We start from the raw sequence: 27,817 nt of genomic DNA on the forward strand, positions 1-27,817 counted from the left end.
TGTCCAATGTGGAGGAAACCTTTTGGTTGTTCATCCTGAGAGATGTGAATTATATGTGTGAAAGAGAGCGAGAGAGAGAGAGAGAGAGAGAGAGAGAGAAAGAGACGGAGAGAGGCTAAGGTGGAAAAAAAATGAGATGCTGGTGTGGAAATACAATGAGACAGATGAGAGGGAGACAGAGGGAGGAAGAGGGAGACCAGAGGAAATAAAGGGGGACAGGATGGAGAGATGTTCCTCTAATGATTTGAGGAGGTTTTGTTTTGCATGGCTGTGATGTAACGCATCAGCAATCAATGTTGTGATCGGAGCGATCGACGCAAGGCTTTTTTTTTTTTTTTTCCCAACAACAACAACAAAAAAATTCACACCTCCGTCTTTGCTCCTGATCGTGTGAGGCTTGCTCATGGATCTACCGTAGTGGCACACACACACACACATATACAAACACACATATGCTGGTGTCTGTGCAGGATTTTCTGCTGCAGTAGACACGGGAGAGAGAGAAAGGAGGAGGAGGAGGGGGAGCACCGGAGGAGGAGAAAAGAGGTGGAGGCAGGCGGGTGGGTGTGAGTGAGTGAGAAGGAGAGACGGAGCACGGAGCGAGGGAAATGGAGAGGGGGTAAGATAGAGGAGAGAAAAAACAGTGGGAAAGGGACTGAAGGGGAGCCTGAGAGGGAGAACGAGGGAGACGAAGAGGAGGAGGAAGAAGAGGGGGTTTGAGATAAACAGGCAGGAGGTGACAACCATAGAAAAAGAGAGAGACGTTGCATGATGGGGGTGGGGACCCTTGTCTTTGCATCTTCGATTATCCGTGTAGGTTTGAGCTTTTCAATCTTCGACCCCAGCACCCCTCCTTTCACGTCCATTGAGTTATATTATCTATTGATTATCTCCTCTTTTTGTCTTCAAAAAAAAAATCCATTCTCTGTTTCCCCATCACCTCTTTAAAACATACAGCAGCTCATTCTGCTCTGTAAATGGGTGGGAACATGTCTGGTGGCCCATAAGCAAGATTTATGGATGTATATGTTTCTGTCTGATGAGGTGTAGAGCAATACGATTTGCATCTGATTTCTTTATTGATCAGTTCCTGGGCGACATGGATCCTGCAGTGCAGCTGAAGCTACATGGGCTGTTATGCCAGTTTTTTTTTCTTTCTTCCTATCGGTGAGATCGCATGGCAAACAAGAGACATAAATGAAAAGAAAAGGACATTAAGAAGCTCAAAAATGAGACAATTGAAAAAAAAATACAGGTACTGACAGGTACAGTAATGTATCGGTGATGTGAGGAGAGAGTGGGAGGGTTTTGGAACTTACAGTTTGAAACTGTGATCTGCCTGAATTATAAAGATTAGAATTTGGTTGAAATCAAGACATTTTTACAAGATCTTTGTAAATGATTAGGCGAGTGTTGTGTTGCTGAATAGTAGTGATCATATTTAGTGTAATCACTCGTAGCTCAGCAGGCTCAGTATTTGGTGATAAGCTGCAATGAAGAAGGTATTGTTTGGGAATAATAGATTTCAAAAAGCCCTTAAGGTAAGAAATCGTTTGTGAATTGTAACAGTACAAATATTGAAATGACAAGTTGACGTTTAAGTTTGGTTATGTCAGGTGGCATTGATAATGGTGACAAAATGTACAAATTCTCCCATAGAAATATAAGCTACTGATTTTTTTATGGAACTGATTTCTTCTTTAAAAAGAAAAGCAACATTTGCACTGCAGCAGCCTCTCTGGATGTTGTCCTGTAACGACGTCCCACAGGTTCATCTGTGTTTTGGTCACTTCCACTCTTGCACCAGAAGGGCACAGTTGTCTTTGTCAGCACTCTCCTCACAAAGCACCATTTGTAGCTCAGCATGTACAAGATGCCTCTTTGCCCTCTCCAAATCAGACTTTGTGTAGCCTGTATTCGATTGGTTTAAGTTACTGCATCCATGCCGACCTCCTCTCACTAAAGGTCATGTCTTTTGGTTCCTTGTTTGTTGTTCCTCTCCACAGCTTTCAGCATTAGAGTGCACAGTGCTGCCATAAACACAAATGTGACCTGCTGTCTTGCCAGGAAAGCATTTTTGTTGAGGACATTGCAAAAATATTTAATATTAAAGAGGACAATGTGTCCATGAAAACAAGTTTGTTTTTTAACTAACCCAACTAGCTTCCTCTTAAGACTTCCTTTTTTCTTCCATATCATTTTCAAAACAAAACATTTTACTGGCACTATAAATAATAATCGAAAGGCCTTAGCACATCAGAATAACAAGGAACTGAAACAAATGAACATCCAAGAAATCTTTCAGTTTACGCAACAGTGTCCTGGTATAAGCAATCCTGTGAAATAAAGATCATTGCCTGAAACTTTAATGGCCCTTTATTTGTGATCCAGTAGGCCGTATTTCTTATTCATTCTTCCATGTTGCCTCCATTCAAACCCAGACCCGTCAGTAGTCACATTTCCCACTTCCAGTCCTGCTCCTCTCCCAGTGGGCTGCATCTGAAAATAGCAAAGTGAGGGAAAGGAGGCCTTAATTTCATTTGCTGGTGGCAAATCTTTTCCTCCATTACTGGTGAGAGGATGAGACTGTACTTGTATGATCAGTCAGGACTAAAGCGATACTACGGAAACACAAGTCAGACAAAAAGAGGCTCAAACCTTTCTTAAGACGAATAAAGAGGATGAAGTTGAATATTGTTAACTGCTCTTTAAGTTTATTAACTGGTGGCCACATTGCCGTGCCTTATTGCTGTTAGTGAATGTATCTGATTCTGCTTTCATTCTCCCTGTAAACATTTTGTACAGCAGGCCCGGCTCAAATTATGCTTGCATCCTCCGAAGTCCCAGTCCCTCTGCAGATTCTGTAACATGAGCGCTATATGTTGGCAAACCTTTACTGGACAGATGCCTGTTGTCTCATAACAAGGCCACAGACAAGATCTTTGTGATGAATAAGCGGTAAACATTTGAAGGAGGTAAATAACATAAATATGTTCTTCAGTAATTCTCGGATTCTTCTTAATTTAGTAAATAAATGTTCTTAGTGTTGTCATCTAATTGGATTCTTCTGGGTAATCAGGCTGTTCAGTTCATGTTAACAGTTTTTAGATTTAACTTAAATATGAACTTGAGAGGCTTTATCAGTATTCATACTTATAAGTTCTAGTCCAAGGCTTTACCAGACTAAAGTTTCAAAACAATTCTTCCTTGGCATCAAAGTACAAAATGGTACCGAAACAAAAATATGAGAAATTACAGGCAGAGGATGCGCAATTAAAAACATTAGAATATCGAAAATATGGATTTGTTATATGTTTACTATGAGTATTAATCAATCACCAGTCATTTGAAGTATTGCTGAATGAATTGTTCAACATAAATGAGAAATATTCTTGATAAATATTAAGCTAGAGCTAGAAGTCAGGTATCTTAGCTTAGCACAAAGACTAAAAACAGGGTGAAAAAGCAAATCAAGTGTACATCTATTATACATGTAACATCCTGGAGTAAATATTTGTCAGAACCAGTAACTTCAACTTAAATGTGCTCACTGGTCAGTTTAAGAGTTGCTTGTAGCTTTTAGCAATGCTCGCTAAATTCTAGCGGAAGCAAAGCTGCCGTTGACTCTGACTTCGTCATTTCCATACACGCATGAGAGTGGTATTGATCTTCTAATTTAACTCTTGGCAAGAAAGGATAGAAGCATATTCTCAATAAAGCCAACCTTTGGCTTGAGGCATTCCATTAACCTTTCGGACAGAAGCATTGAACAAGTTGCATGATTATGTTGCAAAAATTGCTCCCCCGTCGCTCCACATTCATTCCTTCCTCCCTTTATGTCCTCCTCTGCCATCTTCTTCTCTCCCCCGGCCCATTTAGTCGTGCTGGTAAAGTGCTGAATAAGGGCTCCAGACCACCGTACAGACAGTCAATTAGTCGGACCTTGTGGTGAACCCGTTACATTTAGCTCCTCTGCTCTGGGATTGGACAGATTCAGGACGCTGGCATGGTTCAGAGCTCACACGGTGCCAGAGCAGATTACAATGGTGGGAGCCTGAATTCTCTAAATGGGGCAAATCTTGTCGAATCACATGAGAGGGCAGCGTATTGTGTACCATAGGCCCCCCACACGCATTAGCAGATGTATATGTAAACAAACCCCACACATACACAGTGTGCAAATACTGACAGAGAAAATGTTTTTGTAATTGCGTGCTGACTCAGAAGTCACTGCATCAAGAAAGTCAATTATTCATGTACAATATCCAGCACACTGTGAAACTGAAGGAGGACTTAATGTGGTCTAGAAGCACATTCACCCACACCCATTATGACATGCATCTTACATCTGACCCCCTCAAACACCTGGCGGCTCATAAATCACTCTCAGTACACTCACCTTTACACACTGGCCCATACTCTGTAAGTGTAGCTGCCCATAAACCATTCTGCCCAGCGTTTACACTCACACTACGAAGATATATCACCGTGCTCCACACTCCTCCACATGTAACCCTGCAGACCACTCTCACACATGTCATTGCCCCAAATAATTCTGTCCAACAGAGACGTTAACCCACATACTAGACGTCAGGAAGCTAATACGTCATAATACACACAAGTCTTTCCAAACAGTCCTAATATGAAGGGCGGAAAGCTTGGAAACGTTTTCATTGAGAAATCTTCACCAAATCTTTTTCTTTTTATAAATCAGTCAATCGTTCAGCAAATTAGCAAAAAGTGACCCCCTCAGATAGCTTGTTTCATCTCACCTATATATGAAAAATGAAAAGGATATATATGTCATGATTTGATCAGGTTTAGTATTTAGTTTCTTTCAGAGTTTAGATTTGGTTCTTGTTTTAATTCTCATTCTTCCCTGTTGTTACTTGTTTCCCTTGTCTCTTTCTTTATCTTAATGTTCCCTAAATAGTCTTCAGTGTTTCCTGTGTTATTTCGTATACTTGTGTCCCTCTATGTTCGAATCTAGTGTGTATAATTCTGTGTTACATTCCTAAGTTCTCTGTCATTAGTGTTTCTCTGCTCTCTAATTGTTTAAGGACTAATTATTCATAAAAAAAAACCTCATGCTATAGCTCAGGATTTGTACTCTTTAAATAAAATTTCTAGACAAAAATTTACAACGACATCCTTAGCTGGGCTGTTTCTGACTTTTTCACCAGAAATATCTTGGATAGTTTATCGATTGACCAAAAATTGATCTTGTCTTTATGCCTAAATGTCAGTTAAAAGTGAGAAATGGTTATTTTGTTTTACCCTTATGCAAAGTTAGAGAATAGTTGTATTATCAATACAAGTTACTGAGCATTTTCCATCTTTATAAACTCGTCAGTAAGAAGAATGAATGCTCCTGCTCTCTTCTCTTTTCTTCTCTTGACCAACTGTTCAGTCTTTAAAATGTCAAAAAATCGTCAAATACGGACATCACAGTTTTTAAGATATCAAAGTAAAGTTTTATCTCCTCAACGGGCCAAAATGCGTCAGGTTTTGAATAAACTATTCAATGACAATGAAACCAATGCACACTGGAGAAGCTGACAACAGTTAGCTATTACAATATTTCTGAAATAATTAATCAACAGAGTAACGGATATCTAACAAATAAGTTGATTATTTCACCAAAAAAATTAATGTGAAAGTAATGTCTTGATGGTTACGGTGTTGTCAACACACCTGTGATAACTCAGCATTTCTATGATACTATTGCATGTTTGATTGCATGTCGATAGCCTGTATTGCTTACATCAAGCTGCAACCTCGGTGGTTGATAAATGAATCCAAGGTAGAAGAGCAAAAAACAACGGCAGCTTCTCTAGTGTCAAGGCTGGTCGGAAAATCCCATACACCTCTATGTTAAAATGCTGATTCTGACTGCAGAAATAAAGATATCTACATCCTGGTTAAAACATTTTTGTGAAATTGGCACAAACTGTACGGGGGTGCATTTTCTTTTATACTTCATCTGTTTTGATTTTATAAGGGATAAGAGTTATGAGTAACCAGGGGCATGACTCGTATGACTACAAGCGATTGTGGCTGTTAGTCAGGAAGCTTCAGGCCCGCCTCATCTCCACCTCTTTGCCTGTTGCTTCTGTAGGTTGGCGAAAGTTTGGTTGAGACAACATTTCCAATATGGCCACCACCTTTGTTGGGCTTCAAAACTACCCTTCAGAAACCAGCGAGTGACGTCACTGAGACTACGTCCATGTTTGTACAGCCTATGACTTAGTCACAGTATCCATTCCTTTGAAAAATGACATGGGAGGGCTTCACTTGGACTATTCCTGTGTGACCATCTGTTTCCTCGTGATTGTCCCTCCTGTCCAAGTGGCAGCAGAGTGCAGGCAGAGCGATGAAAACGTGATCTAGAGAAGTGTGTATCAGTCGGATGAAAGAGTCGATTTGGAAAGGAATGTATCAGATCATCCTACGGTGTTTGTTGAAGCACTGATATTTCTCAAAATTCTGCCTTTTAGTTGCCTTTTTTTTTCTTTAACCAAATTATCCCATGACTTTCTCTTTCTATGGGGTGGGAATGTTACTGAAGCACAAAGGGATGGAGTGAGAACAGACTGAGGGGTTTTAGGAAAAGAGGAGGAAGAAGCATGAAGACAGGCAGTCATCACAGATCTTAGGACGGGGACAGCATTGTTTTTAGTGTCTGACAGTACAAGCAGGACAGGAGAGGTTGGACTGAGAAAGGTGGGAGGAAGGGAGGAAAAAGGGAGGATCGACTGGGAGTGCGGGTGGGTGGGTGGGTGGGGGGGGGGGGGAGGCTGCATCGCAAGGACAAACGCACATGGTATGCTGCAGTAATCTGGCCTGAATACAAAACAGGTGAATGAGAGGTAATGGACACATGTGAACCTCCTCGCATGCTGTATTTGTTTGTCTTTAGCTATGTGTGAAATGACTGCAGTGGGACCTGTATGCTGCAGAGCAGATACCACACTGTGATATGTCGACTGACCAGGCTGTGTGTGTGTATGTGTGTAAAAAGCTTACCAGTTTAAACATAAGCGTGTCAGGGAGTTGAGTCATTCAGGGAATGTCTGTGAGGGAAGTCTGCTTTGTGATTGAAATTTTACCAGGATCACTTCCAAGAGTGCTGACCTCAGAGAGTCAGTGTTTCCAGCGCTAAGACAGTAAAATATACGCAAGGATTATCCAGAGCCGAAGCTAATTATATCACCAAGTTCAGTGCCACCTCTCTCCAACCTCCAACGCTCCTCCTCCACCTCCTCCTGCATTCAGGTGCTTAATGAGATAGAACTGATATGGGTCTTTTGCACGTTTTGCACATATGCGTTCATGCAATGAAATGCAACCATTCCTCTTCTGCCTTCTCCACAGTCCCACCCCTTCTCCCCGCCTCACCTTTCCTGCCCTTCATTATCCCGCAGTGTCCCTTGTTGGGTGCTGGATGACCCCTAGCAGGGGCTCGCAATTTTTCTGATTTAACTGGCCCTCCCGGATCGGACACCATTCGTCCTCCATGTTTATTGCATTTCTGTTAAAGTGAGACTTGGCTGCAGTTCCTCTGAGACAGACAGAAGGACACAGAGGGAGAAAGGGTCACAAGAATTTGATATCTCCTCTGATATTGGTTCCTGTATTGTGATATTAACAGCTGTCATGGATCCCTTTTTATTGCAAGCAGAGGTACCACTAGATCACCTTGAAACAAAGACTATTCTGTAACAGTATATGCTGCAATCAAACACAAGCCAACTTTTGAATGTTCATCTTTTAAAAAATATATAAAAACATCCAAGGCTTAAATGCGATTGTTGAATTCAGTGTGGCAGACAAAAGCTGTAAATCAAAAACATCATATTTCATATATTTCATCATATTTTCAGCTTTAATATTAGTTAAAGGAAACTCTGACATTCATCAGAGTGTAACACCCACAAAAGTTATTTTAGAAGCTCTTCGAGCACAGTGGTTCAACTGGTGGGTCGGGACCAAAATGTGGGTCGCAGAGCTGTTTTTAGTGGGTCGCTGTGCCTGGAGGAAAAAAAACTGTCAAGCCTATTCAGTGTTTTTTAAACATGTTCCATTTATTTTTTCTGTAATGTCTGAGATCCAAACTGGAGTTTGTGTCCAGATGATCTAAGTTAGTTCAACAAACTGCTCATTTACGGCTTTGTCTTCAGTCCCCATCGTCTCCTGAGGGAACCATATGCCTTTTAGGTGATTAAGGCTTTATTACCTCAAGCCTCTTAATTCACAGATTTAGTCTTTTTGACATTTAAAAGTGAACAAGTTACTCAAAGCTTATTAGAGTTGTTCCCCTCTTAAAGCAGCTGCTTCTGTGCCTATAAAAGATGTTGACAAGAGCTGTAAGTCTAAACCAAAAAAAATTAAGCTGAAGGACTCTAAAACGCTCCTTTGTGCGGGGGGAAACTATAAAGTCAGCGGTGGGTTCATGACTACAGACAAACTTTGTTTTCATACAAATATTCATGTTTCCCATTGGAAATAACAATGTTTGTTGGAGCTGTTTGAAATCAATAACCTATGACAATCTTTAATCGCTATTTTTTAGCGATCAAAGCTAATAAAGTTATGCAGCTGAGTTGAATTTTATTTCCAAGTGATATAAGCTTTAGTTGGTGGACTTGACACAAAACAACTGTCTGATTACTGTAACTGTGGTTAATATAGTCGGACACATTTTATAGCCCATGCCAGCACAACTTAAACCAACATGAGGCAGACTTGAGGTTGAGGGTCATAAACGGCTAAAAGCCACTAAGTGTAATTCATAATTCAACACATAAAAAAAATGTAACACTGGAAAGAACTGAAAGACATTTTCTCTGTTCTACTCCCCTCTCTCTCTCTCTCTCTCTCTCTGCCTGCCTCTCCACTCAGTTTTACTGCCTGTCCATTTTACACGCCATGTGCCTAAAGGGAACTCTCTCCCTGTTGACATTTCAGTCGTTCCCTTTGTCTTGTTTGAGACTGTTTGACTGCTGGGTTTATAATATTTTAGAATTCAAATTCTCTGCAGTGTTTCTCCGAACATAAAAACAGTAATGAAGACAGTGATTGTGGTGATGATGATGATGATGATGATGATCAAGATGATGATGACGATGGCGGCACAAGTGAAGGCTATTCCTGTAAGCCACCCAAGGTTAAACTCTTGCTGATCGCTAAGGGGCTACTTTGAAAGTCTCTGACTGATGGCTGCAGTCATTCACCTAAGATAATAGATTAATCACCCGATGCCAGACTGAACCATTTGCTTGGCTTGCCCTTCAGGAGAACGTTCTGTGTTTCACATCGTTTAAACGTCCATTTTTCATGCCTCATTCATGAGCAGATTTCACATCATCTTTCAGTGTCTTCTTATCATTGCTGACTCTGCAGCCGCAGTCGCCCATTTGCTTTGCCCTCTGGGAAAGAGACTCTACAGTCTCCGACTTACGGAGTATGACGCTCTTCATACTAATGCTGATCAAACATCCCCGTCAGTGTGCATGAAATGAAGGCACGGTTAATAAGGAGTCAAATCCTTTATTTTCTCTTGTCAAGGTCACTCAGCTTTCACCTCACAAACGTGACTCTTTCATTGAGCAATCTGAAAGATCACAATCTCCTCTCTTCTCTACATTCAGCCCTCTTTGCCAGCTGTAGGAGCAGTATTTGGCTCAATCCTGTCCTTGGTGCCTGAAAGCAGAGGCTAACGCAGTGGTTGTCATGGTGACAGAGAGCCAGAGCAGGGCTGTGGTAATACTGTAATGATAAAGCTCTTCTGGATGGTGCCGCAGTAAACACAGCGCCACTAAGGTCCCGTTAAAGAAGAGCGTGGCACACCGCCGTGCATGCAAAAATGCCTGTAGGGCTAATATCACCTCCGACAATCTCTTCTCGGTTATACCACTTACATTCATGCTCCCCCAGCACCTCCTCCTGTTCTTCACCTCTATCTCTTCTTTATTGCACTCTCACTCTCTTCGATGCCCAGCCGCTCCCCCTCCCCTCCCCCAAGTTATTGTCTTCTCTTCTCTGCTCGTCTTTTTTATCCCCCTTCCCTTCATTCCTCTGCTCTCTCTACTTCATTCATCCGTCGAAACACAGTCATTGCTCTCTATCAACTTCCTTTCACGGTCTCTCCCTCTCCCTCTCTCAGTGTCTGACTCCCGCTCTTTTAAATTTATGTTGATGATCTTTCCAAATCTAATTTCAGAGTCTAGAGCGCGAGGGAGACTCTATCCGGCCTTGAAGGTCATCGGGGCTGCAGGTGTCACACATGGTAGCTTTCCTGGAGGGAATTCAACACATAAAGTCGCCCCCCCCCCCCCCCCCCCCACACACACACACACACACACACACACACACACACACACCCACACACCAATATTACAGTGTGATTCAGAATCATAAATTCAGAGCATTAACACACACATGCATACCTGCATGATGCAGAGAGGAGAGGGATGACGGGAGAGAACAGAGACAAGCACCGGAGGAGATAAATAAGTGTGAAGTGACAGATTGCTACTCCTCCTTTTTTATCATCTTCCTCCACCTCTTTTCTTTCTATCTGTCTCCTCGCTCGTCCCTCTCCATCACCTCAATGCAGCTCATGTAGCTACCACTCACTATCTGCGATCACACACCTCCTGTGCCCATAAGCTGTTTGTCTCTCTCACATGGTGACTCATGTCCATACAGCACACACACACACACACACACACACACACACACACACACACACACACACACACACACACACACACACACACACATTGCTTAAGACTGGCGCTTACACCAACACATGCACACACATACACACACATACAGTATAGTATAAACACACTCTCCTACACGTGTGTGTTACATACAAATAGCTTTTGAGTATATTTTATGAGCAATCCCGCAGTGGGGGTGCTTCTCACCCTGTCCTCACACACACACACACACACACAACAGATCTCTGCTTGACATGCTGCTGCATATTTAATCGGCTGCTGTGATGGATTGATCAATATTGATTAGATGTTCAGATCTACAGTGTAATCCACTGTGCTCTGCCATCTTAAAACACTGCATCATTCTCTCACCAATACCATGAATGAGCTTTTGTTTCATCAGCGGCAGCGTTTTAACTACAGCGTGAACAAACAGTTGTTTATATTAACCGCAATTCAGTGTTTGATCTGAAAAGGTTCAGCTCTCATTGGCCAGTTTCTCCTGTAGGGTGGTCAGCATGGGTATCCAGACTAGTATCTTAACTATGTATGTGTATCAGTATGATAACAATAGGTTGGTGTTCTTCATCAAAGCTTTAAATGGGTGTTTTCTACCAAAATGTTTTTTATTCCCACAAGTATCAGAGGGGCATCGGCCGATACTTAAGTCTGATATCAGTACCAGTATAGGAAAGGACAAAATGGTATTTGAACCTTTCAATACCTCTGAACAGACTGCTCCCTCAATGTTGTTGCAGAAAACGTTTTGTCTTTCAGCGTCTGGTTTTCAGATTTAAATACCGATGAGTTATTTCCTGTGCGTGTAAGATTTCCCTGCAGAGTTCCCACTGGACACCAAAGTTTAATTTAGAGAGAGAGAGAGAGAGAGAGAGAGAAGGTGAGTCTGCAAATCAGGAGAGGCTTCACAGTTGCAACACAAATCTCTTGGCGTATTCATACTGTTCCAGCTAGACAGGAAGAGACAGCATGTCTTGAGAATATTGTTTTTGTGTGGGAGTATGTTAATTCAGGAATGTCTGAGCGCAAAAATGAGATAATGGCCTCGATAAGAACTGATCAACACCGTAGCAGTAGTGGTTTTATTTTTAAGCTACATATTACAACAGCTGACTTTTGCCTCCTCCCATTGTCGTTTGTGTCTTTGATTCTATTACTTGCATCTAAATTTGTTGTAAGGTATTTTCTTGCAGCAGAACACAAACGTGGACAACTGCATGGGACATTAGGGAATATTTAGCTCTACACTAATACTATGCTCTCACACATTTGGTTTGTTGACTATTTTTGTTTATGCTGAATTCAAAGTGTCAGCTCAGTATTTTTAGGAAAGTGTTCATTGCACCAACTCTTCAAATGAAAATTCTGACCTCATTCGTCACATCACCTGCAACCACTTCTGGAGCCTCAAATCAGGGTTTACTGTCTTTAGATGGCTGTTATTTGATGTGTACTACATCCTTCAGAATGCAGCTTTGAGTCAAACTCATCCATTTTGTGAACACGATTCTGACATTTCCTAACATGTAGGAAACACACACGGAGAACTCCTTCTGTCCCTGTGGTAAACAGAAGTCACTCTGATGCCGAAGACCTGTCGTTTACTATTAGCCTTCAATCTCCTGAATTCTTCTCCTCTTTTTCATTTCTTCTGATTCCGGCTCCATGTTTTCTTTTGTGCTTTCTGTCCTCTTCCTCCTGAAAGCCCTCTTTGCACGGCACAGTCACATCCCTTCACGATCATCAGGACGACGAGCTGCCTCAGCTTATCCAAGCAAAACCTGGCCCAGGATGCCTTCGTCTATCCGAGTTCGAATTGACTCACTTATTTTGGCGTTCTCTCCTCACCTCCCCTCACTTTACCGTGCTCTGTCCTTTCTTCTGGATTTCTTCCACCTTTTTTTTTTCTTTGTGCTTCTCTACACATGGATCCACATCGTCTGCTCTCCCTCCCACCTGTCCGCCCCCTCCTGTGTCTCCACCTGTGTAGCAAGAAGATAAGATGTTACGCCACTTTTGCTTCTATTTTCAGATTTACCACACTAGTATGTGTTTTTTGTACATGTGTAACAGCACCTCTACGGTCTAAAGGCACTGCAGCGTTAAAAACACACTTAGAGAATAGATCCACACTTAAACATTTCATTTTCAGTGTTTCTCACCTCCTCAGTCTCATGTCTGTATTTCCTACACCATTAATGTCATAAGGAATAAAAGCAGCAGTGGTGTAAAAAAGGTGCATAACACTTTAGGGAAAAACTGTCCTTGTTGCACTGATTCGTAAACCTGAGGTTTTTTAACTTGGCGAATGAGAGAGCATCCTGAACAGGTCTCACTGGTTCTATCCTGCTTCCTCGGGACAGAGGTGGTGGGGGCTGGTGTGCGAGAAGAGGTAGGAGGGTGACGAGACCCTCAGCGTGTGTGAGTGTTTTCATGATACAGAGTGAGAGAGAGCACTGCAGCAATCTGAGAAGTAGGTCAGACATCGACTAGTGAGAAACAGCAGAGAAGAAAAGAGGTACAGAGAGGAGATGGCGAAGGAGAGGTATAAAAAGGCCAGAGAGTGAACGGGTGGAGGGTGGGGTCGGGAGGGTGGGCGGGTTGTTGGGTAGAGGGATGTGGGAGTGACAGATGATAGAGAAACAGAAAACCTGGAACAAACCTGACAAACATTTTTGTCGACGTACTCAAGAAAAGATCCAAAATGTCTTTCCCACTCCCCTTTTTATCCTGTACCTTTAAGGAACTTCCTTTAAAAAAAACAAAAAAAACAGCAAGAAATACTAACATTATCATTGTTAATTCCACTACTAATGGAGCCCAATATACAAACTTTGTCCTACTAATTAGATATTGACTCTACTGCATCCCTGACTTTCCTGGAAGGTCACTTCTTCGGCTAAATCCTCATCAGCTAATCTCCTCACTAAAGACAGCGGCTCAGCATCTTAAGTCTTCTGCTTTCTGTCGTGGAGGCACTTAGAGAAAAAATGTGTAGGCTCTCATCCAAAATCCAATTCAAAGAAAAAGCTGGAAGAGAGAAACGGGACCTTTCAAGAAAAATAACTCAAACCGTTTCCCTCCATTTGCCTCGTTATAAGCGTGCCTCTTTTAAGCATTATTGCTCTTGATATTGCATAAGTGCCTAACGTCAAAAAATGCACGTGGACACGCACAGTATGCTGAGGGGCACTCAGGCTTCTTATATATACGTGCTCCACTCAACTATGAATTACCCTTCTCTTTTGCTCTTCAGGCCATGTCTGTGTTTTATTATTTATTTGATAAAGCACAAAGTATATTGCTTCTATAAATACACTGCAGGCCCTGTAGGAATGGACCGCAGGAGGGGAAGATTGTGAAAAAGACACACACACACACACACACACACACACACACACACACACACACACACACACACTGGAGTTATCATGCTACTCTAATTGATTCAGTGACAATTGAATTGGTTACAGTAGAATAAAAAGCTTGGGTAAATATAGACAGTAAGCTTGCAGATCATAGAGATTGCCAGTGTTAATAAAATCGCCTTTGAGTGATAAAAAAATGAAGAAGAAAACAACCGAAGTCTCTGTGGTGGAACTTTGCTTGTTTAGCTGCTTTCTGCCAAGGAAATGTACCCAGAGGTCAAAGTCTTGGAAGTGAACAAACAAACAAACATGGTGCTGGGGGACACTGTAGTAATAGAGGATGCCACATGTACAAAAGGCCATTATTACAACACTCCTAAGATGTGGAAGGGTATAGGGTCAATTCAAAATAATATGTTTTTAAACTTGAATGAGGGACTTTGTTCTTACTGTTTTTAAAGAAATGTCTGTAGGTCAAAAAAGGCAGCTGAAGCCTTATACCATCACAAACATGTTCGACGTAAACTTCAAGTTCACCTCAAGGACAACCATCAAAATGATTGATGTCCTTTTGCGCACGTAAAAATAGACATTGATTGTATGCTAACTAAGACAAATCTAATCCTTTAGAGGTAGGATGCAGATCGATTTTGAATTTGTGCATTTAATCAATTAACCGCTGTAATTTTGTAAGTAAATCTATAACTTTAAAGATTTAAAAAAAAAAAAAAAAAACATTTAATATTGGAGTGCTGAAATACTCAGTCTCTTTTACTCTACAGAAAATACCTTCAAGCGGGTAAAAGCGCCCAAACAACATGGGAAATCTTTGGAAACTCATATTTTATTTCGGTCCATAATTAAGTATATTTATATGATGAATTAATGAGGTAAGCAGTACTGCTGCTCAAAGAATCTGCAACTTACTTGTATTATCAGTTTAGTTAAGAGGGAGGGTTTTTTTATTCTCTGTCTGCCATGGAATCTGCACTAGCTTTCTACTTATTATGATATAAGATTTCTAAAGCCCCCGTTTCCACCAAGCAGTCCAGTTTGGTTCAGTACAGTTTGGTTCAGTTTGGTACGGTAAACCCTAAACTTGCTTGCGTTTCCACAGCCAACCGTACCCTTATTTAATAAGCGGAGTGTACGACAGATGGAGATAGCCGCGTCAGCTATGTAATAGTGTGACATTATAGCAGCCCAACACAGTGTAGCCCGCTATTAATGAAGTTAAACATTCAAGAACAACAGGGACACAGTAAATAAGGGACCCTTTAGGATCGGAACCCTTGGCACCCAAACAGAAGGGTACCAAAATAAGGGATCCGTAACGTCCTACTTTTTTGGTACCGTTATTTTGGGTTCCTACCAAACCAAACTGAACCGGGCCACTTGGTGGAAACGAGACTAAAATATCTCGCACTAATCAGCTGTTTGTTTGGAGAGTGTGATATTGTCGTCTACATCTGTTAGCAGAAAGACTGCAGTTCACTTTGACAGTTTCATCAAAATCATGTTTTGAGGCTCATAACACAGAACTGTGAGTGAGCTCATGTGACAATGAGCTGTGAGACTGAAGTGGGGGGTTTCTGGGCTACTGCTTGCAGATTATCAGTTAATTATTGATCTTATCCTCACAACTTTGATTTAGCAATCAGCTCTTGCAGATTACCAAAGAAAAAGTTGGTGTTCATTTTGACTAATCTTTCCTTTTCTGTTATGGATGAAGAATTATATGAATGCAGAGCACTTTTCTCTCCTTTTCTTTTCATCTTTTCTCCATTTGTTATTTAGATCAGATCAGTTTTATTATATGCTCCCAGAGTGAATAAAACTCATGGCTGGGACATTCCAGGTTTGAGTCACAATATTTTGTGACTGCATAGAGATATGCAGCAAAGGGCCATGATCAAATTTGAACCTATACAGCCGCTGGGATGAGGATAGTCAGACCTAAAGGACCTGACCTGTTTATTTATTTTCATTATAAATAAATTGTAATATATTATTAAATGAAAATAATATTTATTCTAAAAGAAAAATACAGGGTATGATATAAATAATAAGCTGATCCGTTTGATATTAAATTCATGGTACTATTATATTACTATTATATATACTATTACTATTCATAATTTGATGAACCTTTAAATACTTTGTGTCATCATTTCCTGATAGCACATGATATGACAAGATACTGACAGCACGTCTATTTTTATGGCTTCATCTTTCATTACAATCACTTACGACTGTCACATACCATTTGATCTGGCCTAATGAGTCTGATTATCCTTTGACTTTGTTCACAACGGTCAAATTGTGCCAAAGTCCTTTCAAGTTAATCGACTTGCCCACCGGTAAGAAACTAAAACACTTGTTTGGTCCTGATGTGGGGAGAAAATTAACTTCAGAAATTATTATTTTTATAGCTATAGTGTAAGTAATGTTACACATACACTATTTTTTTCTTGTCTGTTTCCCTAATGCTGTAGTTTTTCCTTTAATGCTTTAATGCTACTGTCTGTGCTTAAGATTGAAGTCTTACTGAGTGTTCTTCTCTTGTTTTCTTTGGTTTCCTTCTTCTAGTATGTGGCATTTGGCTCCCTCTTCTTCATCCTCATCTCCATCTCCACTTTCTGCATGGAGACACATGAGGCCTTTAACACCATCATCAACAAAACAGAGACCGTTTTGGTGGGCAACGTGACACATGACGAGATCGTATACGAAGTAGTAACCGACAGCTGGTTGACATATGTGGAGGGAGTGTGCGTCATCTGGTTCACCATTGAGGTCCTGCTTCGAGTCACCTTCTGCCCTGACAAGTTGGAGTTCTTCAAAAGTTCCCTCAACATCATCGACTTTGTGGCCATCCTGCCCTTCTATCTGGAGGTAGGCCTAAGTGGTCTGTCCTCCAAAGCTGCCAAGGATGTCCTGGGGTTCCTCCGCGTCGTCCGATTTGTCCGTATTCTCAGAATCTTCAAGCTTACCCGCCACTTTGTGGGCCTCCGGGTCCTTGGCCACACCCTTCGTGCCAGCACCAATGAATTCCTCCTGCTGATCATCTTCTTAGCCCTTGGTGTCCTCATCTTCGCAACTATGATCTACTATGCGGAACGAATCGGAGCAGACCCAGACGACCCAACTGCCAGTGCCCATACCAACTTCAAGAACATTCCAATCGGTTTTTGGTGGGCTGTTGTAACCATGACCACACTGGGTTATGGAGATATGTACCCAGAGACGTGGTCAGGGATGCTGGTGGGTGCGCTGTGTGCCTTGGCTGGTGTGCTGACCATTGCTATGCCAGTTCCTGTTATTGTCAACAACTTCGGCATGTACTACTCTCTGGCCATGGCCAAACAAAAGCTCCCAAAAAAGAAGAACAAACATATCCCTCGAGCACCGCAACCAGGTTCACCCAACTACTGCAAGCCAGACGCCCTTGCTATGGCTACTGCATCACCACAAAGGCTCTTGGGAAATGTCCTAGGTGGTGTGATTGGCTCTGGAGGCATGGGGGGTGACTGTCCTCTTGCACAAGAAGAAATTATAGAGATTAACAGAGGTGAGCGATTCTGTTTTTCATGCTTAGTCTCTTTATTTGTCCCTTTTGAAAACTACCAAGAACTGGATTTATTCAAGTGTCAAATTCTTTTATTTGTTTTTGGGCCGAAATATTCAAGTTCTATTATATTAGTCAGAGTTTTTCTTATTAAAATGAAACTGAGTAATTTGGCTAGCATGCTTCTTGAATTTATGTCAGTTTGCTGATGGCAGTTTCAGGCATAAACACTGATGATTTCTCGGGTCAGTTTAAGGTCAAAGTGTCAAGAAAAGAAGTGGGTGTACTATCAAGAAGTGACGTATAGTTGATTCTAGATCCACCCTGGAGAAATCACTGGCCCATCAGAACTCGTGTGTAATTTATGATCAACTGGTAGGTCCAGAGTTGCCTGAAGGGCACCCATCTGTCAGCGGAGAAACAAACACTGCGGAAGGAAAATGAACTCAATTATCTATTAAAACGGCCCTAATGCTTCTCATTTTGGGCTGACGTCACATTTTCTCACTGGCATGAGCATTATAACGATCTGGACGAGACGATAATTTTTTTTTTCTTTTTTGATTGGTCTTTACATGCAGCAGCAGCAGGCATCAGACAAAAGTAGCAGTAATGCACCTTTAATGCATTGCTTTACTGCCTTAGTCATCAGTGAGCCAGAAAATATTGGTTTCATCGGTGCTTTTACATCCTGTCTGGTTGGCTCTCTTCAAGGCTAAAGTGTTTTTTTTGTTTTTTCTAGAAGGAAATTTTAGTCAATTTATTTGACAACTGGCTCTAAGTCTGCTCTGCAAAATCATCACCACATGCTGTAAGACAACACAGAACAACAGGCGCTTGGTAACATATTTCAACATTATGCCTAATTGAAGGTGTTGATGACCTCAACAGCCGTCTTTTCCAGTCATTGATGAATGAACATTATTGAATTAAAAAATGAACTTGTATGCCTGTTAAATATGATATGATTAATATATCTAATGTAAAAGCAAACAAATCAGTTTAGAGTGAAGCACAAGACAAAGGCCATCAAATGTGAACATTTTAGATGCTGAGACAAAAGACTTAATATATTTTCTGAATTCAAGATAGTTGGAAAGGAATGGATCGATTACACCATAGTCTTTGAGATTTAGTATTGAGTTTAGTTGTGGTCTTAGGTTCTGTTTTGAAATATCAGATCATCATTTTAAAATATCAATCCTATTCGCTGTTATACTATATAAAATAAAGTAATAAACCTTTTCATTAAGACATGTACGTTTTTCCTCTCCGTGTTTTTCTTTTTAAATTCTCCTCTACGTCTTTTCCCCTTGGTGTCCCCCCTTCCCTCCCTCCAGATTCCAAACAGAACGGTGATGCAGCCTCGGCTGCGCTGGCTAACGAGGACTGCCCCACCATTGACCAGGTGCTGAGCCCGGACGAGAGGAGCCCGATTGGTCGAGGGACTACTCGGGAACGCTACCAGCAGGACCGCGCCTGCTTCCTGCTCAACACCAGGGAATTCCGTGCCACAGATGGGAATGTGCGGAAAGGTACGTATCACACCGGGAGACGGATACATGAACATGAACAACTTGTGTAAACACAGTAAGATGCCAGGCAAAACATATTGTTAACATGCAGATTATATAGGTCCAGATAGGTACACATAGGCTCTTTATGTAATCATATTCAAACATCAAGGAAAGGTGGGTTGGATGAAAAAGCACACATAAGACTGATTTCAGAAGCCTCGTCTACAGATTGAAGGATCCAACTTTAGATCGTAAGTACACATACACACAAACATTATTCATTCACTGTTACAACAAATTTAGCTCTTCTGCTGTGCTCAATTTGTTTCCACCTTCTTCACATTCATGTTGTCTTTGTTTCCATCAATGCTTGGTATCATATTTTATTTCCTCTGTTCATAAGATGTTCTGTCCCTCCACTCTTTTTTCTCTGTCTCTCTCTGTCTCTTTCTCTCCCATCTTTGAACATCGTCTTTGAATTTAGTTCTGTCCCATAATGTCACAATCGTTCATGCTCATAAACGATCTGTCTTTCTCTGTCTCTGGACTCAGACAGTTGACCATGCATTAATTTACTTCTTGTCACTTCTGTTTCTCTCTCTCCTGCCTCGATCTCGTCCTTTTTTTTTTTTTTTTTTTGCCCTCCCTTCCCTTTCCCTTTCTCACCCTTTTGGTGTCTTTCACGCCCTACCTCCCACACATTTCCCCTCCTTGAACCCTTCCTCCTCTAACCCCATCTCGAAACTCATGCCCTCATTTAACCTTCCTTTTGTGCTTCCCCATAACTTTCCTCACATCCTTTTTTTTATTACCCTATGTGCATCATCTTTGTGCTCATGAAATCCTAACACCTTTTTTTCATTTACTACTGCAAATTCAACCATCACCACCACCACTGCTGCCAACCTGCACCAAAACACTCCCTTACACTCCCTCCAAACTTTCAACACCCCCCTTGTTGACAACAAACTAGAGGCAGCAGCCCTGGCACCCAGCCCAGACTCCCCTCTGACTGAGGATTGGTTTAAGATGGAAGGGTCTCTGTTACAGCAGGACCTCAATGCAAACTCCACCTCCTCCTGGATCAAACCATAGACCAGAGGTAACAGTGACCAAAGTTAAATTCAAAGGAACCCATAGCCTAGTTAACTTTCTCCTAAAAATGCACAGACATTTTGACCAAGCTCTCTATGAAATAGCATGTCTTGCACAAACTACACAACACTAGTGCAACACCAAGTTCAACACAGACAACTGCATGATTTCAAATCACAGATATACCACCATGTCCACAGTGTTGTGTCTACATGTTCAATGAAAGGGTCACCTGTGAGAAGTCTTCTCTGTGTCTGAAAGTGAGGAAAGTGTGATTTTACTTTGAGTCCTGACATTAAGTGATTCATGCAAGAAGTTTCAGTGAAGTTAGGTAGTGCTTGAATCTGAATATTGAAGGTTAGGTGGCATTTCAGGGATCATCACATTGACCAAACTAGTGAAACCTTACCTCAACAACCTCCTATCAGCACAAAAATGGTCTTTAGTATGTGAACTCAATAATGGCCACAATAAACAGTGTGCACTAATCTGTGTGTTTGTGAAAGAGCTTAAGACTTGCATACATTCACAAGCACTTTAATGTGGGTGTGCCCATGTGCACATCCAGCAGCAGCACTGAAAATAACCCAGTTGTCGTGTCCTGTGTCAATAACCAATAAAAACGTACACTGAAGAAGACTGAACGGGAACAGTGGGTCACGTTGTTGTCTGATGTGCCTCTGTGTTGTTGTTGTCTCTCTCTTCAGGTTGTGTCATATCACGCGTGTGTATGTGGGCTTTTTCATTCTTACGTGTTATACACTGTGTCTCTGTCCTCTCAAAGCCGTCTGAGTGTTGTGTTTGTGCTGTCGTGTGTTGCTTAATTTTGTTTCTCCCTTCTACGGTGTTTATTTGTGTTGCTCCCTACCCCACAGACCTCCACCTTGGCAAACAAAAGCACACATTGCAATTGAGAAAGCAAAAATACTCCTTTTTACAGTGATTTCTATACATACCAAGTATGTTTATGTACTTTTGCATAGAACAAACCGTTCAGAGATTAACTGAACTTTCAAATGTTCCTAAATCCGCCTATGCAAGAACACAATTGAGGCTCGAAGAAGTGCATATTTACATGAACATATACCAAGTTTGTTTCAAATAAATTTGCGAACCTTTGAACCTTCACATAATTGCATAACAAGCAGTGCTATGATGCCAAAGGTCTCTGGGGTCAGCAGAGCCACTTGGGTCAAGGGATAGTACCTCTTGAAACATGCCACGCTGAAAACAAGCAATCATTTTAAACTGCTGTGTTGCAACATGTTGCTCCATCTTTGTGAACAAACCAACATTGCGCAGTACTTGCTTTAACAATAAAGTGTTGTGAGCGTGTAATGTGTCCGAAATACTACTCCCTAGACCACAAATCTGTGCTTTCAGTTCCAAGTGTAGTCCAAAGTTCAAGAACTGTTGTTGTGTTGTACTGTGGAGACCTGGATAGAAATCAAAAAAGGATTACAGGCTGCACTCGGTGACTGAAACACTTACTGAGTAGACAGACAAACCGCAATGAAATATTTGATTGAAAGTGGCTACATGATGTCTAAGGTAAGCAAGCCTCGAGCTCTCCAAGTCCTTCACTCTGATGTCCACGACATCGCTTCAGTTCTAACTGTTCTTGTGTATGAACGGCAATTTAAGTGCAAGAAAAATCCCTCTTTAAAGCGAATCTGGAGTCCATTCAAAGTGCCGACGCTTCAGAGTTTGCGCTTCTTACAGTAAAGCTGTACGCTGATGAGTAATAGTTGTAGTTAGCTAATGGGTCAATAATGTTTTTTGTCTCTTAGTCAGCTTGGATTAAGATGTTGAGTCTTGTGTGCTGGAAAAAATACATTTTACTTGATGTGTGTAGTACACAACTCGCACTGTTTAAATAAACAGTCTACCTATACAAATTTACAGTTTTAACAATCAGCTAAAAATCTGTTCTCAACCAAGAAAAGGCGTTGAAGCTTTGTCAGCAGGGAACGAGTCTCCTTCCTCTTTTTAAAGAGGGATTGTCCTGCTGTCTAAAACTCTTTTTTTGTCTGCTTCAGTTGTGATTTATTTTGTAGAACTGCGCTTAAAGATGTCTTTGCAGAATTCTTTTTTTTTTAGCGTCTCAGTTTATTCTCTTTGACTGTCGGCCATTTAACTTCTTAAGCGTCCAATGCAATATGCATGTCTCACTGAGGTCAAATGGTCAATCAACCCTTTGATTGCTCACTCCAAATCACTCCTCTGGACCTCTTTCAAGGGTCTCCTTTGTTTCCATCTTTCCCTCTCTGTCTCTAATGCTCCTCAATCCTTCTCTCCTTTCTGTTCCTCGTTGTATTTTAACAATTGTTTTTTTCCCTTATGTTTTTTTGTGGTTAATTTGTCTTGTGGTTCTAAAATAGTGTGTCTATCTTTTAGTGCTTTTTCTGTGTTTTAAGTAACTTTGATTTCAAGGCTTTTAAGTGATGTTTTTTGATTTTTTTAAATGTAGTATTAAGTTGTTATTTTTTAAAATCAACATTGGTTGGTGTTGTCTGTGTTAACGGTCTCTTTTTGTGTTTCGTACCACTGTGTTTTGTTGTTTGAGGTTTTGACCTCCTCTGTGTTCTTCCTGTGTTTTCCCATCACCTCCTGTCTGCCCTTTATGAATTGAAATTATCAAAGAGATGGCCACAAAACAATGAAACCAATTAACAACACAATGGGGACTGTGAATTTTACAAACTGTACATTATTCATTCACAAATGTAACCAACCACAAAATATTAAAACTATAGACATTTTTTCTCTCCAAAGATACAGATAGTATTTCCTTCGCTCATAAAAGACAGAATTTTTGTATTGCAATAGTGAGATTTAATGAAGCCTATACAGATAACAGGCTGTGTGTATATGTCTAATAATTAACAAGCTGTTACACTTCTCACCTTATTTAAGAGTTAAAAATAATATTTGCGATATCAACTATGATAGTTAGTTAGTCGACTAAATGTTGGATTGCATTTTCTAATGTTCACTTTCTGGCCACAACAACTTCCTTATCCGTGCTGGTTCTTGTGCAAAGTTATTTATTCAAGAAAACATTCTTACTCCAAATTTAAATCCTTATAGCTTTCCTGTGCAAAGAAATTCCCCCCCCCAAAAAACAACCTGTGTTTGATGTGCTAACACTTGTCAGTGTCCTTGGTGTTTTTATACACTTGTGGTCATAAACATCCATATCTGTCTTGCCACATCACAATACTCTGCAAATATTCTTTTGTCTGAGCCAGATTTTTACCTTCGAAAAGAAAGAATGCATACTTATATCTTTGCTTATGCACATATGATCAATATTTATTTATGTATGAAAGGTTTATATAAACATAAAGATTAATTGGCGGTGAGCTTTAATTGTATGTACCGACATCCTCTTGTTAGCTGTAAATAGGTATGTATGACCTATATACAGCTAACAAGAGGATACAGTTGCATGTCATTTAGTCATTTAAGACATCCAAGGTAGTGTACGATATGTATGGACACATTCAGGCTTCAGAAATTCTCATAATGTGATCAATACATCGTATCATGGGTAACTGCTTATCATCCATCTCTCAACTGGCAATTGATCCCATGTAAGAATGATACAGTATGTGGCCATGCCAAGAATAGCATCTGAACACAACATTGTGTGCATCCACCGCAGGCGAGCACACGCTCATGAAACCAGAAAGCATATGTGCATTAAGTAATAGAGGCAGTCAAGTATGTTCTCTGCCTTCTACATGAATGATCAAGTCTATTAATTTGTCTTCAATCTGTTTAACTTAACATCATCATAGGTAAAAGCTGGTCAGAATATTTGCTGTCTTTCCTCTCTGACTGTCTCTGTGTCCTCCCTCTCCACATCCTTGTCCTCCTGTGATTAACACTCATTCTTCATCCCATTCCCAGGCCGCCACTGCAGTGTATCTAAAGTCTGACTGTAGGTAGGTACTAACTCCCTCGGTAGTGTAAATTAAGTGTGACTTTGGACAGGAATTATGTCATCACTGAATACAGTGACAGCCAGACTTACCAGTTCCCCTGATAGACAGTCCCAGTGCACCAAGCCCCTGTTGATGTTGTAAATACAGTACTTAGCACAGAGAGGAGCTAGCTAGCAGAGCGTGACAGACTGCAGTGGCTGAGACATGATTAGCTTTATCAGCAGTTTTATTGCCATTTCTGAAACCTCTCCTTGTCAGCAATACTTTTTTAATCAGGTCCATTTTACTGCCCAGTTTTTAATATTTTCCAACCAACTTCACCTTCATCCACTTGACAGATTTTCTTCTCTTATCCATGTGTATTCATATCACACTTGACAAGCATCTTAAACCTCTGACTTCAGACCAAAACATCTCGAGAATTAAATACTGCAAACATGCTCTATATAGTTTGTTTGGTCGCAAAAAATTAAAGTTGACATGGTGACTTATTGGTCGTATTGAATTCTCCTCATCCCTGTGAGCTGCGTGCTGATTTTTGCTCTACACCAAGCATAGATCCAATGGAATTTCTCAGTAGCATAAAAAGCTTGTCTTTTAAATGTATACCCTCTTGCATACTTCAAATCGGTAGTGCATACATCAGTCAATCAAAGGTGCCACAAGCATTAAACCGTTGCTTTATATTTAACCTAAAAACATGATTTGGATAAAAAGCTCTCTTATATAAACTGTTAGGAAATTATTGTTACAGTTAAATTAATATAAAATAAATTATATTTTATTGAACATAATGTAGCAGCACATGTTTTACTACACAGTAAATTAATTGACCTTCTTTCATTGTCTATTTTAATCGACAGCATTACGACTTTAAAGCTATCTACATCATCAAAGCTCCAGACCTCTAAGACTTTGAGATGATTACATTACAAATCCACATTTTGAGCTAAGGAGAATCTTGATTTGAGGAATTCTGAATAAGAACTTTATCTTTTTCTTTTTTTTTTAATGATACATCATTATGAATGAGTTAGTGCTAATGCTAGTGTGAATCATCAGCAGCACAGTGTTCAGCTATAGCCTCAGCAGAAACTTCATGTGGCAGTGACAGTCTCAGAAAACGGTGTTCGATTGAATGGAATCTTAAGTTAAACAAGTTGTTCAATGAGCTCCGGTGAAGGGTTCAACCAAAAAAAAAAAAAAAGATTTGTCTGCACTCAGTGGTAAGGGTTGTTGTAGTCCTGAAGATAAAAAAAAAGTTTGCTTGTCCCTCCTGTTGTTGGCCTACAACTGTGATTCAGCAAACATCAATTAAAGCTGATAATTAGTGGACCTGACACTTTGTCCAGATACATTTGGATGTTAGGAACAAATACTTTTAGCTCCTCAGATTGGTCGGACAGCTTCACAGAAATCTTTGAGTGGCATACGGCCTTAACAACCCAGTAAAAATGCTTCATCAATATTTTACTGAGTTGCCGTCTGACTAATGTGCCTGAGCCAGTCAGAATACAAAATAACTTTTATTCATGGTTGGCTCAAATGGTTTGTAATCCAGAGAGCTGAAGAATTGGCGTGTTTTCCCATTTTAGCAGGAAGGCACAAAGGGTGACACAATGGAAGTTTATTATTTTTTTCCCGTCTGACTGGCTTTAAGATGGTTGGAGTTTGACAAAAAATATAGCAGAGTATTTTTCCAAAGACTCTTAAATTACAGTTTTAGAGAATAATCTGGGAGATAAAATGTCAGCTAATAAAGTTTTTAATAAAACGTTTAAACTCCACCCATTACATGTCAGTTAGCCATTGTTAGGGCAGATAAAAGACTACCTACCAATGGTGTTGTCCACTTCACCTAATGCAACAACACTCGACCAGCACAGCACTACCTTCTATGTGGCTGCTACAAGGGGAATTCAATGTCTGCATGCTATGTTATACACCCAAAGTACAGCAGGAAAGGACACAAAGGTGTTGTTAATTTCTTCTTCAAAATTTGTATTTTTTGAACAACCTCCACACTGTGCAAGAACTACAATTCTGATTCAAAGTCACTTCACTTGCACTGGTGGATGTTTTCAATAAATAATGTTGTCTTGCCTTGTGTCATTTCCCACTGTAAACCAGAATAAACTACTATTACTACAGGATGCGATTACCGGGGGTTAGGAAGTGCTTTTAGGTGTTGCAGGATTGATATTTTTGTGCTGGCCATCTGAAGTTTCCAGGAAACAAAATTAAAAATTGTTTCTGAACCTTAATTTAAGACAATAATGCACCATCACTCCCCTGCTGGTTTAATTCTAACCTGTATTTCCTAGAACTTCATGTGGTCAACGCCTACAGTGTAACCGTGATATCTGAATATTTACTCCTCTGTGTTCTTGTGATACTGTAAACAATTGGCCAGATAGTTGTCTAAAGCATCTGAGAATTACACATGATGTATAACGATCATACAATTTTGGGTGCTTTATTCAATGGGCCCTCTATAAAGTCAAACATTTGAATATTTGTGAATCTAATGCTTTTCTGTTGTGAAAAAAAAAACACATCATAACTCTCATTTTCTTGTTTTGTCTTGTCTGTCCTGTCTGTGTCTGTCTTTGTCTGTTCTTTATATGTCAATATGATTTATTTACACATTTTCTATTTCTTCTCCTTCATTTTATTTTTATTTCTGTTTTGAACTTTGAAATCATGTTCATGTACATTTATAACAAACCAACTAAATATGGAATTATTGGATAACATACTCAAACATTTCATTTATGTTTTCTTTATATTTTATTTGCACAATAACATAATTTCATATAATCAATAAAAAAACAATATAATCATTTGAAACATAACACACTTTTTTTTTTAAATTATCTACTTAAAGCGACAGGCTATGATAAATCTCGCAGTCTCAATAACATATCAGGGATGGCGGGGTCCTCACTACGGCTTGCTCCTATCACTAGCCCACCCTTTGAAAACTATGAGACCCCAGGACCTCTCCGTCGCTGTCGGTCCCCCATCCCCTCCATTTTGTAGCAGAAAGGATGTTAATTACTGGATGATAAGAAATGCAGAGGATTAGCTACGGACTGATTGCGATGAAGCCTCCATTTGGATCTTACAATGTGCAAAAGCAATAACACAAAAATGAAGTTGAACCTGGAAGGAGCGACCTCTTTTCTTGGCAATCTAATTGTGTAATAATGCATGCGGGTTAGCTGAAGGGGTTAGAAATTAGAAACACTTTTATTTTAAGTTATTAGAATAAATGTAAAAAATAAACATTTGGATTGTTAGTAAATGATATCCGAGGTTAAAGAAAGAACAAAACGAAACTGATCCTTTTTTAAACTTTAGTGTGTAGATAGCCATCCATTTTGAAATGTTCTGGACCAAACAAAACCAAGCTCAACACACTGTCCAGAGAAACAACAATAACTCAAGATACTTCAGTTCATGTAGCCAAAGACAAAAATACAGTTTTAGATTATATTGTTGTTGAATAGGTTTCTACTTCCTGTCTTTTGCGAATAATGGATGTTTAAAGTAGAAGTTTGGTATCTCTTTG

At 40.3% G+C, this 27,817-nt stretch overlaps 1 protein-coding gene across 7 annotated transcripts in view; it reads left to right on the plus strand.

Annotated features, from left to right (window-relative positions):
• kcnc3b (potassium voltage-gated channel, Shaw-related subfamily, member 3b) overlaps nucleotides 1-27,817 on the plus strand; it is a 50,495-nt gene that overhangs the window by 10,722 nt on the left and 11,956 nt on the right. For 3 of the 7 annotated variants that reach the window (XR_002278119.3, XR_002278120.3, XM_020638788.2), the window contains exons 3-5: nucleotides 16,703-17,684; nucleotides 19,022-19,216; nucleotides 20,172-20,300. Coding sequence is in view for 5 of the 7 variants with exons in the window: in XM_020638788.2 (XP_020494444.1) it covers nucleotides 16,703-17,684; nucleotides 19,022-19,216; nucleotides 20,172-20,293 (1,299 nt within the window). In the remaining 2 variants the exon portion in view is untranslated. Of the gene's footprint in view, nucleotides 1-16,702; nucleotides 17,685-19,021; nucleotides 19,217-20,171; nucleotides 20,301-27,130; nucleotides 27,260-27,817 lie in introns of those variants that run through there. The other 4 variants (XM_020638819.3, XM_029278413.2, XM_065949422.1 and 1 more) reach the window with 2 other exon arrangements.

This window comes from Labrus bergylta, chromosome 21, assembly GCF_963930695.1.
Source record: "Labrus bergylta chromosome 21, fLabBer1.1, whole genome shotgun sequence".
Lineage (NCBI taxonomy): Eukaryota > Metazoa > Chordata > Actinopteri > Labriformes > Labridae > Labrus > Labrus bergylta.